This window comes from Cynocephalus volans, chromosome 10, assembly GCF_027409185.1.
Source record: "Cynocephalus volans isolate mCynVol1 chromosome 10, mCynVol1.pri, whole genome shotgun sequence".
NCBI lineage: Eukaryota > Metazoa > Chordata > Mammalia > Dermoptera > Cynocephalidae > Cynocephalus > Cynocephalus volans.
In genome coordinates, this window is record NC_084469.1 from 101,123,625 (window position 1) to 101,138,704 (window position 15,080).

General features: G+C 36.6%; 1 protein-coding gene across 1 annotated transcript; it reads right to left on the bottom strand.

Annotated features, from left to right (window-relative positions):
• Window positions 1-3,073: 3,073 nt before the first annotated feature.
• On the bottom strand, window positions 3,074-4,015 carry LOC134388293 (olfactory receptor 7G2-like). Its single transcript, XM_063111223.1, has one exon. It carries the CDS (start codon window positions 4,010-4,012, stop codon window positions 3,074-3,076), a length of 939 nt encoding a protein of 312 aa, XP_062967293.1. The 5' UTR covers window positions 4,013-4,015.
• Between the last annotated feature and the right edge of the window lie 11,065 nt (window positions 4,016-15,080).

The window sequence follows — 15,080 nt, forward strand, 5'->3', positions numbered from 1 at the left end:
GGCTGGATAAGGAAACTGTGGTATATATACACCATGGAATACTACTCTGCCATAAAAAAGAATGAGAAAAACCTCATAGAAAATAAAGAGGAACATACAAGAAAATGAGAAATACAGGATTCAGGACAGTGGGTTTGCCAATGGAAGGGATCAAAGTGATGTGAGAGGAAGATTCTACAGTGGGTTCTGTGCTGACAACATTACCTTATTTTTAACGCCTGGATATATTTATGTGATTTTATTATGTTACTATTCTCTCAGAACTACTAATAGATTTTATGGACTACTTCATATTCGATAATTTAACAGGTAAAATTAAGGAAAGGGCTTTTATATTCCTAACCCTCAATATATCTTCCCATTTTCTTGTAATATTAAGGTCGTGAATCTCAGACTTCAAAGTTCATCAAAATCTCCGAAAGTGCTTATTAAAAATTCTAATATCTTGCACATCTTTCAGAGATCCAATGTCAGTATGTCCTGGTGAGGTCAAGAACCCTCTCTATGAGAAACTGTCTAAAGTGATTTATTCTGCAGCTCTTCTGTGAACGTCAATAGAAGAAAATCAGTGTGAGAAGATACCATGAGTTCCAGCCACGGAGCCATTTCCAAAAGGTTTTGGTGTAAACAAAACCACCCTCTTGACCTCCAATGACAACCACAAGAGAAGTATTTCCACCCAGTGCTTTGATTCTCTTTTGACACATCCTCTATTTTCATCCCACACTCACAGAGATGGTTTGGCTAATGGCCCCACTTTCTGCTGTGCTTTTCGGAAAAGCGATGCCCCAAGTCTTGCCAACTTCCCTTTTCCCCTGTCTCATCTTACACTCAGCATCTCCCTCTCAAAGTAAAGTACTTCTCCGTAGGATAATTTTACTGATGAAGAAAAATTAACAAAACTTTTATGAGAGCCCTAAGACTGTATGCAGTCAATCCTCTAAGACTTCACTAATACAATTAACTTTATTCAATTACATTTTTCTGTGTGAACTTCAAAAGAGACAAGTAAGAAACACAGCAAGATGAGATGACTAAGGAGAAAAGTGGAAACTTGGATATGTTTGTACAAATAAATCAGTGAGAACATTTCAAAGAAAATAAGATGCCAGAAGATTATCAACCTTTGCTCTGCCTACCTAATACTTGTTTATTTTTGTTATATTACTCGGACAAGAAAGCAGATGATAAGTATAACAATGAAAGAAAAAAGCTCTAATTGCTGAAGCAAGGGGTAAGAGTATGTAAGTCCGATATTACTACAATATTATGATTATAGGCAAGATATGAAATACAATGGTACAATTTATACTTTAGCAGGTACTTACTCTCGGTACAAGGCATTCTACTAAGTGTTTGCAGTGCATACGGGCATGAACTTCCCTGCAAGAATTATGCCCCAGATGGTTATTTTCTGATTCTCACAGTCATCAGACTCACGCAGTAATTTTTTGCTTAAGCCAGAAATTAGATGAATAGTGAGTATATGATCCAATTTTCGGTTCAGAAAACAAAAGGAATGTCTACTGGTTGACACTATAGAAATATCTATTATAAATAAACTCTATTCACAGCAGATCCACAGAAGGACAGCCAGATTTCTGTCTCTGAGCATGATGTCTGTATATAATGCTTGCATCTGTGTAGACATCTGGATCTAAGAGTGAAATCAGCCTGGGCATGAAGCCACTTTATGGAGGAGGGAATGAATCTGTGCAACACTGTTTCTATACATTATTTAGGTCTGGAGTTCTTGCAATAAAAGTTTGTAAGAGTGAGAGTTTTTTTTTTATTACAAGGCCTTCAGAGCTATGTAATGTATAGTATAATCAAGGTTTCTTTCTCTTATTAGAAAGAAAAGATTCCTCACTTATTAAGTTCAACTATTTCATACACATTTTAAACCACTGAGATAATCTAAATACAGCGGTTTCATAGATGATTAAACTGAGTGTCGTTTAGGCTAATGTTGCCCTGTACAGATAGTTTACCAGTGTCCAATTGCAGGAATTACTAAATTGGAATGTGAAATCTTATCCCCTATATCTGACTGTAAGGTGAACCTTGGAGTACGATTCACATAATCCTACCCATGCAATCAGGTAGAATCTGGTATCTCCTATGACCTCAGCCCTCTAGGGATCCTTTCCCTGACCTATCTAACTTCTCCCAGTTTCTCTTTACTGAGAACACTCCCTAAAATAGCAGTATATATAAAATAGGAACTTGCTATTTCCCTAGATGAGCTTTCAAGAGTGAACAAACTTTAAACATACATTATCTTAAATAAAGCATAATAAATTTCCTCTAGCTAGAAGAATGCATATTAGAGGCAAATACAGGAGGTTTGAGACTTTTGTGAATATGGAGCATGAATCCTTGGCTGTGAGTAGGACAATCCAAAGATGAATTAAGGAGTTTATGAATATAATGATTGACAGGATTTGTCAGCTAAAAGATAATGTAATAAACTAAGAAAGCTAGAAGAGTCTAAGTAAACTGTGTAAATTAGTAACACTCACAGAAATTCATTAAGGCCAATTTGAAGGAACCTGAGTCAAAATTATTGTCCTAGAAAGTTAAAAAGGTGTGAAAAATAATTTAATTCAACTACTCTGGCAATTGTATTTCTTATGCAAATATCTTGTTCTTTAGATCCTGGCAAACATTGTGGCAATTATGTAAGAAATATTAAAGATGAACAAAATAACTATTGCAGATCCCCAACTCAGGTTCACCTTCTGTAGACTATGATGGAACAACTGAGCTTAGAGAGCAGAATTCATTTGCAAAATATCAATAATTTATACATTGGGTACAGTGTGGGGCCGATAACACCAAGGTCAAGGAATTGGATCCCTGTACTGACCAGAAACACATAAACCACCTCCTCCCAAAAAACAGTTATTCAAACGGATAGTCAGTTTCAACCTTATTTTTAAACACACTTAGCCATTATATTATCTAGTCATTTTATAAGAATTTGGTGACAAAAGAGTAAGGCACTGTGGCTTACCCATTATCCCTTTCACTGTGCCTCATTCTAGTAACCCAGGCCAATCCAGATGACACATCACAGATAAGAAAATCTCCTACTGAGGAGGTTCCTCAAGGCCCCCTTCACATCCGTGTTCCTCAGGCTGTAGATGAAGGGGTTCATCATGGGAGTGACCACGGTGTACATCATCGAAGCTACTGCACTCTTCCTGGAAGAGTGTGTAAATGCAGAACTAAAGTACACTCCAAAACCTGTCCCATAGAATAAGAAAACAACTGAGAGGTGAGACCCACAGGTGGAAAAAGCTTTGTACTTTCCTCCTGCTGAAGGCATTCTCAAAACAGAAGAAGCAATGTGAATATAAGAGAAAATGATTCCAGAGAGGGGTATCCCACCTAACATGCATGCTGCAAAATATATCAGAATATTATTGATGAGGGTATCAGAGCAGGCGAGCTTGATGACATGAACAGCTTCACAGAAGAAGAGGGGGATTCCTGGGTCTGTGCAGAAGGACAGCCGCAGCAGCATCAGACTGTGCAGCAGGGAATGCACAACACTAATAGACACGGAGAGGAGAATGATCAGGCCACAAAGCCGAGGGTTCATGATGACCGTGTACCTCAGGGGGTGACAAATGGCCACATAGCGGTCATAGGCCATCACCCCTAGGAGAAAATTTTCCAAACAGGACAAAACCAGGACAAAATAGATCTGGGTGAGGCAGCCTGTGTAAGTGATGCTTGAATGCTGAGCTTGGATGTTCACTAACATTTTGGGGATCGTGGCTGTGCTTAAAGAGATGTCAGTAAAGGACAGATTGGAGAGAAGGAAGTACATGGGGGTGTGGAGGTGGGAGTCAGAGATGACAGCCAGGATGATGAGCAGGTTTCCCAGGATGGTGACCAGGTACATGGACAGGAACAGGCTGAAGAGGAGGGGCTGCAGTTCTGGATCCTCTGTCACCTCCAAGAGAAGAAATTCTGAAACAGCTGTTTGGTTTCTCATTACCATGTTGTTAATGAATCTGGTGGAAATATGAGACGGTGACAATATCATCAGATATTTTGTCGTCCCGCAGGCTCAGCATCACCTGATGGAATCACCACCTTGTGAAGAAAATCCGATCAGTGAAGGGGAGTTCGAAAGGGGTCATCATGGCTCCTAAGCATGCAAAGTCCACAGCTAATATTGTCAGTAAAAGGCCACATCGAGTGATTGTGTAATAGGCTATGCCACCTAGGTGTGTGTAAGTACACTCTGTGATGTTCACACGATGGTGAAATCACCTAAAGATGCATTTCTCAGAACATCTGCCTGATGTTAAGTGACCCATGGCTGTATCTTGCAACCATGAGCTAGGAAGCAGGAGGGCAAATGTAATGCACTAAAGATGGTAAAGCGGAGAAACAGAAACAGGCTGGAACCCTGACAGCATTCTTGCGATGATACATCCTTGACTTCTTATTCTGTGAGACAAATAAACTCCTGCTTGTTCCAGCCAATAAATAAATAAATAAAGGGTGCCTTCTGTATGCATCCCGTGTTGTTACTTTAGTAAAGACCTGAATCTGATATAGCAGAACATCAACGATTTTTAAGTCTGGAAAGGGTGACAGGATGGCCCTTCTTTAAATTAAACTCTCTGTGCTATTTGATTATTTAAAACATTCACTAATTTTGTAAAGAAAGACAGATGGACTAAGGAGGCAGCTTAAAGTTGCTGTCTGGATCCCCCAAGACATCAGAGCCAAGACACAGAGATAATACAAAGGTGTGTCAAGGGAAGGGAAGGCGGAGTTTAGTAAACGTTCTGCCCTCACCACTGCAGGATTGCAGGCAAATGACAGAGAATTTTATGACAATCATCCTGTTTTAGAAGAGGCACACTACTGTTCTAGAGAAAAATAGTCCTAATCATAGCAGGGACTGGGTACAAGATTAGTAGATGACAGTAAATTGATCATCATGCAACGGTACAAGGACAGATGTGAAGATGACAATTAGGCAGGAGACCCGTGGTGACTTGATGCCAATCATCTGATGTGTGTACTCTCCTCCCTGCTTCCCCTAGATGAACCTGTAGTAAAACATCTGCCCTCATTTACAAACATTTACCAAAGCATTTTAGGTTACCAGGCTGGTGTCACCGTGGGATAATGCTTGACCTCTCTGGGTGTATCATTCAGAAGATGTGTCCTCAGGAAGGAGAGAGTAGGCACCAGGCTACTGTGCAGGAGGGATCAATGTTGGACGAGGCTCAGGTGTGTGACTGCTTTGCTGAGGAACGACTATTAAATGAGGGGGTCACAGGCACATTGCAGTCTCTGTATCCCCAGAGGCTCGATAGCCAAACTCCTCATTAACCAAGGAATTTTATGTCACTGTGATCCCAGGACACTGCAAATCTTTAAGGACTAAGACTCTAGAAAAGAGGGATCCAGGTTGGTGCTTGCATGACCCCGTGAGGCCAGGTGTGCACCACCTGCTTTTCTCCACCTGTGCCTGCTCATCCCCACGTCACATGCCTTGCATGGATGGACACACAGGCTTCTCTAATTGAAATCCAGCCTTCTTTACATAGAAGTGAACTAAGGCATTGATATCTAGAAGAAGATATCAGGAAATTAATGCCAGTCTAAATGTAAAAATATGAGGGTCTTCAAAAATTTCATGGAAAGATCCATATTATGTTTTAATTTCATTGTTCTGCAAACTTTTTGAAGTACCCACATAGAGTTGATAAGTGTGGAAATAAATATTTTAAAATATATCTAAGCAATTGTGAAAATGCAAAAAAAAATCTAAAGGGTTTTTTTTCTCTATGAGCCATTTATTTTTATTTTTATTTTTATTTTTTTTAATCTTTTTTCCCAAAATTTTACTATGAGAATTGTCAAACATAAAGCAAAGTTGAAATAATTTTGCAGTTAATATTCACATTCCTACCAACTAGGTTCTGCCATTAACATTTTACTTATACTGGCTTTATGACATTTCTGTCCATCCATCTATCTCTGTATTCCTCCATTAATCTGTCTTTACTTCGGTGCATTTCAGAGAAATTGCAGATGTCAGTGACTTTCCTTTCAATCACTTCGGCATGCACATAACTAACTGAAGTTCAATATTTGTGTAGTTTTATTTTCTTTTAATATAAAATTTAAATCCTAAATTTACATTTGCTGAGTTTTGGCAACTGTGTAACTGTAATCATTTTATGAGCCATTTAATATTTCTTGAGCCTTAATTTTCACTATGTATATTTTAGATGGCAGATCTAATCTATTCTCTGTGACAATTCTATCGCTGCTTAATACAGACTGATTGTTAGTCATTTTTTAGGCTTCATAACCACCTTTTTAATTTTATCAGCATAGTTTCAATGTACATTTTTCTTCACTAGTAGGTGCTGTGGGTTGAGATTATGGCTCTTGATCTTCAATAGAGTTGTAAGAAATCACAGTGTATTACCAAGTACTAATGTGTAAGTATAATCTCAGTACATTTAGACTTTTCCCACTATTTAGTAGATGGAGATGGTACTTCATGTTAATATTAAGTTAACTTGTTTTTTTTGAAGTATTGAGTATTTACACGTATTCATAAATATTTTCCTCTCTTAACTTCTTCTGTATGAACTTTGTTAACTGTTGAATGGATAAACCAAATGTGGTGTGCACTTACAATGGAATATTATTCGACATGAAAAAGGAAAAGAAATTCTGTCACGTGCTACAATATGAATGAGGACTGAGGACATTATGCTAACTCCAATGATAACGAAACTAAAGGGCAAATAAGGTATGACAACACTCCTGTGAGCTACCTAGAGTAGTCTAACTCATAGATACAGAATGTAGAATGGTAATTGCTAGGGGTTGAGAGTAGAGGAAAAACAGATGCTCAACACTACAGTGTTTTTGATTTGCAAGATGAGAAAGTTTTTATACTTAACGTTACTGAACTGTACACTTAAAATGGTAAAGATGGTAATTTTTATGCTATGTGTGCTTTACCACAATGTAATAAGCGGGAAAGGGCATGCAAAAGATTTTTTTAAAAAATTTTAAAACCAAAAAGAAAAAGTCTGCACAAATTGAACAAGAATAGTCTAGTACTAAGTATCAGTTTAAATATCTTATAGTAAAAAGTAGTTATAGAAATATTGTTAAAAATCAGTTGAATGAGTAAACTCTGGGCTTTACAAAGTTACAGACAGAAGAGTGGCTAAGAAGATGCTAATTTTTTCACTCAGAAAGACATAAATACAAATGGATTTTTTTTAAATGAGAGAGTCATTAAAAGGGCCAAGAAAAATGACTACATTGTATATTGTTGAATATATTAATTACCCTGATTTGAGCATCACATATTGTATTAATATTCAGTTCTGTACCCTACAGATATGTACAGCAATCTACTATGTTACCATAAAAAAATGAGTATAAAAGACATAGATAGATGGGGAAATTTTGATATGCATGCATCTAAAAGGATTTTCAAAATATATAGCACAAAAATGATATTTGAAAATGTAAACAGAGAAAAATTGAAGAAAGAGCAAACACTATAGACTGAAAAATTCTAATGGGTGATAAGCAGCATGGAAAAAAAGTCCCTAAGGAGACCGTATAATTACCATGTCTGTTTGTTAACACAGGGGGTCAGGTGTCTACAGGTCCAGGCATTCTAAATCATAAAGATAACAGCCCTGGAGAAATTAGAAAAAAATAGTCCTTGCCCACATAGAGCATAGAGTCCATATGGGAAGACAGACTATGAACAAATAAATATGTAAATCAAATATCATGTCAGATGGTAATGAATGTAAGGGAAAGAAAAATAAAGCATAAAAGGGGAATTTGGCATGTAGGAGGACATAATACAATTTTGAATAGGTCTTATTTAGAAGGGTAATTCTGAGCAAAAAAAGGTGAGGTATAGGAAGGGATCCATACAGGTATCTGGTATGGGAGAATTTCAGGCAGAAAGAAGAAGGGCAAAGGCCCTGAGGTGAAAGCATATCTGGCGGGCTCAGTAATCATAAAGGCATCCAACATGGTTAAAACAGAATGAGAAATGGGAGAGTAGCAAATATGAAAACAAAAAGGTAGTGTAATGTGGGGCAGATTGTACAAGTAGCCCCCTGATTGCAAGGGCAAAAGCAAGTGCTATGGTCTGAAGCTTTGTCCCCTCCAAAGCTCATGTGGAAGCTTGATCCTCAATGTGGCAGTGCTGACAGGTGAGACCCTAGGGAGGTGATTGGATTGTGGGATCTATGTCCTCATAAATGTATTAATCCATTCATGTATCATTGGATTAATGAATGAATGGGTTGTCGGCGGGGGGCACTGGTGGCTTTATAAAGAGAGCAAGTGACCACACTAACCTCTTGCTCAGCTCTCATCATGTGATACCCTGCGTCACCGCAGGACCCTGTAGAGGGTCCCCACCAAGAAAAAAGTCCTTGCCAGATGTGCCCCCTTGACCTTGGACTTGCAGCTTCCAGAATTATAAAAAATAAATTTCATTTTCTGCATAAAATAGGTATACCCAGTTTTAGGTATTCTGTTATCAGCAATAGAAAACTGACTCATACAACAGGGTAGCCCCGGTTTAGGGTCATTGTAATCACCTACCCTAATATAATGATGACTTGCTTGAACCATGGTGGTAATAGTGAAATTAGTGAGATTTGACTAGAAACTGGACATATTTTGATGGTTCAGACAACAGGGTTTTTTGAAAAATTGAGCACAGCGTGTAGGAGAAAGAAATTAACAATGATGCTAAAATGTTTTGCCTGGACCCCTGAAAGAATTAAATAGCCATCAATTGTGATAGAAAAAAAGTATGAATGAAGCATATTTGGATGTTTACAAGTATATTAGCATTATAATTTTTGATAAGTTGAGCTTGAGTTGCCTATTAGGCATGTACATGGAGAGGTTAAGTGGGAGGTTAAATTTGTAAATCTGGAATTCAGGGGAGAATTATTCTTCAAAGACATAAAACTGGCAATGATTGTGTATAGGTGACTTATTTTAAAAATTTTTGTAGGGAACTGGCTTGTTAGCTCAGCAGGTTAGAGTGCAACACTGTAGCACCAAGGTCAAAGGTTTGGATGCCCATACCAGCCAGCTGCCACAAAAAATAAAAATTAAAAATTATGGTAAAATATATATAACCTAAATTTTACCATTATAACCACTTTGAGCATACATTTCAGTAGTGTTAAGTACATTTGCATTGTTATGCAGCCAATCTCCAGAACTCTTTCCATTTTGGAAAAATAAAACTCTATACCCTATAAAGAACAAGTTCCCATTTCCATCCCTGCCCCCAGACTTTGATAACCATAATTTTACTCTATGAATTTGTCTACTCTACATACCTCCGATAAATGATTTCATTAGGCATTTGTCTTTTTGTGACTGGCTTGCTTCACTTAGCATAATGCACTCGTTTCATCCATGTTACAGCACGTGTCAATATTTCCTTCTTTTTTAAAGCTGAATAATATTCCTTGAATGTGTATACCACATTTTGTTTATCCGTTTATCATGTTGACTAGTAGAGGCTCGGTGTGTGGAGATAGTTTTTCCTGCATTTGTGATATTATGACCCCGATATTAGGCACACACAGAGCATAGTTGAATTTTGTTTATAGCAACCTTATGGCCTTTTTTTTATTTGCTAATGCTTTAAGAAGGCATTTGGTGTTCAGAAGGGAGCTGTCATAAATGTCCAAACAGAAAGTTCATCCACGTATTGGATTCAAGTGGAGTTTTCTGAAATTTTAAGACCATCAGCTTTGGATTGAGGGTGCAGAAGAAGTAGATAGGAGCCTCAGTAAATCCATGGGACGTAACTGTCCAGGTACATTGTTGATTTTCCAGGGGTGAAGGCAAACAAGTACCAGAAATCATTATGAAGGGAAATACTAAATAAAGCTGAACATAAATTTATGACCATGAAATACTGAGTGTTAGGAAACTATCACAGACAGAGTACTGCTAGGATGGGTTAAAAACATGGGGAAATCTGTGTTTGAATATTGTACATGTCATTTTACAAATGCTTTTTCATTTCATTCATTTTTTTGTATGAAATGTTTTATTTAATTATTTTTTATTTATTCAGAGTATTCATGAGATACCAAGCTAATTCTCATCCCTTGGGCCCATGGTGTGAGGGCAAGATTCATACTGGGGGCATATCCATTACTAGAAATTACTTTTGTACCCCATGTCCCCAACCAAATATCCCCGAACTTCCCTCCTGTACCCTCTCTTCCCCCCACTCCACTTTGTAGTCCTAGGAGTGTTCCCTCCCTCTGTAAGACCGCCACAATACTGTGTTCTTTCTTTCCTTACAAAATATAAGGCTACTTCAAAAAGTTCGTGGAAAAATAGAATTGAAAATAATATGAATCTTTCCAGAAACTTTCTGAAGTACGCCGTATTTGATGACTTAGCAGTCTTGTTACATTTCATTCTGTTTGACTAACTTTAACTCCTTTACTGTATTCTGCTGTCTTAAAAATCATAATTTATTTTCATCTTCTTGAACTGATGGGCATTTGCATTGCCACATACAAAATCATACACACACACACACACACTCACAAACACACACACAAATATTTACATGTATAAACAGTTTAAATCTATACCTAGGGTCAAATTCAAGACTGGGGTTGTCTATGGGAATGGAAGGAGAAAATTGGAGGAAAATAAAAACGGAATATGATGTCATGTCCAACAATACTTCATTCCTTTAAGAAGAAAACTATGAAGGGTCTTTAAAATGTTCTTGGAAATATTTGTATTATCTTTTAATTCTATTTTGCTGTGAACTTTTTGAAGTACCTTAGTATTATGGAAAATGTCGAAATTTATTAATTCTGGACTCAAATACACAAGCACCTGCATTGTTGTTCTCCACTAGTCTGCCTTTAAAAGCACTTCAAAAGTTACTAAAGAGACATTGGTAGACTAGAGATGTAGCCTGTGAGGTCTGCATAAATGCAAAACCACGAAGTACAAGCAGTATAAACTCAAAGACACTCACACCATATTATCATCAAACTGCCAAAGATAAAGACAAAGGGAGAATCTTGAAAGCAGTAAGAGAGAAGAGACTTATCACCTACAAAGGATACTCAGTAAGACTAACATTCCCTTTCTCTTCAGAATTATGAAGAAAGGAATCTAGTGTAATGACAAATTTAGAATGCTGAAACAAAAAAATTCTCAACCAGGAATTTTAGATCTTCCAAAGTTGTTTTCCAAGAAATTGAGAGATAAGTAAGATTTCCTAAGATAAACCAAAGCTGAGGGGAGTTCATTATCACTAGGTCTGTTCTACAAAAAATGGTAAAGGGAGTCCTTCATGTTGCAATGAAAGAACATGAGACAGTAACTCAAATCTGTATGAAAAAATAAATATTTCTGATAAGGTAAATAATTAAGAAATAAAAAAGCCACTGTTTTTGTATTTTTAATTTGTAACTCCACTCTTAATGTTCTATAGGATTTAAAAGACAAATGCATACAAATTTATAAAACTATCTGATTGAGGAGCAATACCTAAAGATCTATATTCAGTTAGTAACAACATATATAGAGAGAACATAAATTCTGTATTAGAGCAAAGTTTTTGCATGCAATTGAAGTTAAAGTGGTGTCAATTTGACCAAATTATTATAAATTGGGAATGATCAATTTAATGCCCATGGTAAGCACGAAGAAAATTTATAATATATACAAAAAAGGAAAGAAGAAAAAATCAAAAAGGTTTACTACAAAAAATTAGTTAGACACAAAATAAAGCAGTAATGGAGGAAATAAGGGAGGAAATAGTAAAACATACAGAAAAAATAGAAAAATAGTGTAAATAAGTCTCTTCTTATAAGCAATTTCTTTAAAAGTAAATGGATTAAACTTTACAATCAAAAAGCAGAATTTGGCAGTATAAATTTAAAAAACATAATCCTAGTATATTTTACCTATGAGAGAGACTCACATTATGTCCATGCAAAAAACTACAAAGGACATAAAAAAAAAAATGACATACCACAAAAGACATTTGCAATGCATATGTCTGTAATGGAGACCAATATCCTTATTATATAGAGAATGCATATGAATTAATAAGAAAAAGATAAACAGTTCAGCATAAGTACTAAAAGCAGATATTTAATCAAAGGGAAAATAATTAGCCTCAAAATATGTGAAAAGACCCTCAACTATATAATCATAAGAGATATGCAAGTAAATGAAACAGTTTTCAACCCACTAGATTTTCAATATAGACAAAACTGGTGGGCCATGATATGGATCACCAAGCACATTTAATGTCTATGTAAATTGGTTCAAACGCTTAGAAAAACTGTTTGAAAATACTGAAAGGAGAATAGGCACAACCTTATCTGAAAAAATTTTCTGCTAACTATAAACCTCTCTCTCATTTCAACCAGGAGACAAGCATAAAACATTCAAACATATTTTTACATAATAACAGAAAAATATATACAAACAAAATTTGCATAATATCAGAAAAGATCACAATGTTGAAAAGTCACCATATATAATGTAGAAATACAGGATATTGGAAATAAATTAATTATGGCTACACCCAACAATGTGACTGAATGCTAAAAGTGCAATACTGAGAAAATAATAAGGACAGAAAAATTATGCATTAAGATTACACTTTGCACAAATTTGAGAAGAAAAATTTGAAATTGGACAGGAACACATACAAGCATGATTTGACGACATTTAATCCTATTGCCAGTTTCACATGGCAATTTCATAAAATTCAACCTAAAAGAACATCATAGGAAATGATAAATACAGATTTCAGGACAGAGTTTGCTGCTGAGAGAGGACAGGGTGATGTGCGTGGCTGACCTTTGGGGTGGATCCTGTGATGACGGCGTTGCTTTACTTTTAACCCCTGAATATGTTCATCTGTTTTTATTATGTTACCTTTATTTCAGAACCACAGATAGGTCACATGCACTACTTAGCACATGTTATTTTCCAAGTAAAATTGAGGAAATGCCTTCCAGTATTACTAATTCTAAATACATTCTCCCATGATGTTCTAATATGAAAGTCGTGTATGTCAGACTATGGAGGTCATCAGAATCTCACAAAATACAAATAATGCTCATCACTCACATATCTCTCCAGAGATTCAAACTCATTATTTCTTGGGTGAGGATATGGGTAAAGCTCTCAGGCGATTTATCTCTGCTGGGGTTCCATAGACATCAATGGAAGAAGCTCTGCTCTAGAAGACACCTTGCATTCCAGACAGGGAGCTGTTCTCTAGACGTTGTGCTGAAAATAATGCTACCCTCTCAACCAGCAATGACGACCACAACAGAAGGTTCTCCAACCAAATGCTTTCATTTTCCTTTGAGACCTCTGCTGTTTTAATTCCTCATCCACAGAGATAATCCCCTGATGGCCCACTTTATTAAGATTCTGTTAAATGTGGAATCTTTAATCTTGCCGACCTCCCTTTTCACCTGTCTTGTGTTAGACTCAACATCTCCTTCTCAAAGTAAAGTAGTTTTTCCACAGAATAGCCTTCTCATAATGATACATTAAGAACTTCTGCATGGGAATCCTACAATATAATCAATCCTATAAGACATCATTGATATAATTAATTTTATCCACTTTTGATTCTCTATATGAACTGCATTAGAGATGATTAAAAAACACAGCAGGATGAAATAAATGAAAAAAGCAAAACCTCAGACACATTCGTACAAATAAATCAATGAGAAAATTTCAAAGTAAATGAGACTTCAGCAGAAAATTATCTTTGTCCTACTCAACTAATAATTATTATTTTTAACATTAATGAGACTGGAAAGGACAGCTGATAAGTATAACAATAAAAGGAAACAAATCTAATTGTGAAGTAAGTAAAAAAGATACCAAAGACCATAGATTTTCAAGATTATAAATCTAGGCAATATATGAAATCTAGTGATACTAGTTAAATTGTATTGAGTAATTATTAGGTACCAGGAGTTGTACTGGGAGTAAACTTCCCAACAGGAATTATACTGCATGTGGTCACTCTAAGGCTCATGCAGTGATAATTTCCCCCACACCAGGAATTAGACTAATAAAGGGGCATATAACCCAATTCTCAGTAATGAGATCGGAGGGGCAATCTTCTGGATGACTTTCTACAATATTAATTACCAATAGACCTAGGGAAGGAGGGCCAGGTTTCTACATCTGTACCTCATGTGTGGATTCCGTGCTTATATCCATGCAGTAATATAGATCCATGAGAGCAATCACACTAGGATAAAGCCTCCACAGGGAGGAGGAAATAAGTTTTCCCCTACATTTCCTATCTCTGAAGTCCTTGTATAAAAGATAATTATCTTTATTGTTTGTGAACAATTACACACAGATTCTTTCCCTTGTCAGAAACAAAGCCTTACTCACTGATCAAGATAAAATGCTTCACAACAATCTCAAACCCGCTGAGATGACCTAATTACAGAAATATTTTAGATGGCAAAACTGAGTGTTATGGATACTGAGATTGCCCTGGACAGACACAGTTTACAAATGACCCGTCTTGAGAACTGCTGAATTGTATTAAAGACCATCTTTCATGTCTCATGATAGCTTAACTCAGGAGTGCAATTCACATGGTCATAACCATGGAATGAGCCAGAATTTACTTTTTGCTGTGACCACAGCCTTGTTGGGATCCTTTCCTTGGCCTATCCAACTTTTTGAATTATTCTTCTGAGAATGTTCCATCAAAATCACTACAAATCCTGCTTCAGGTTCAGACTCCACGGACTCCAACCAGAGAAACTGAGCTTAGAGAAAGGAACTCATTTTTGTAAAATCCCAGAGCTATGCAAAGAGTGAGAGAAGATCAACAGCCAAGCTAAAATGAACTCACCAGTTAAGCTATCTAGTCACTCTCGAAGAACTTGGGACTGTAGAGTTGGGCATTGTGGCTAACCCAGCAAATTTGTCACTTTGACTCATTCTAAGACCCCAGTCCAAAATAGATGACACAA

Coding starts and splice junctions, on each gene's coding strand:
- LOC134388293 (XM_063111223.1), bottom strand. CDS start 4,012: ATGGTAATGAGAAACCAAACAGCTGTTTCAGAATTTCTTCTCTTGGAG.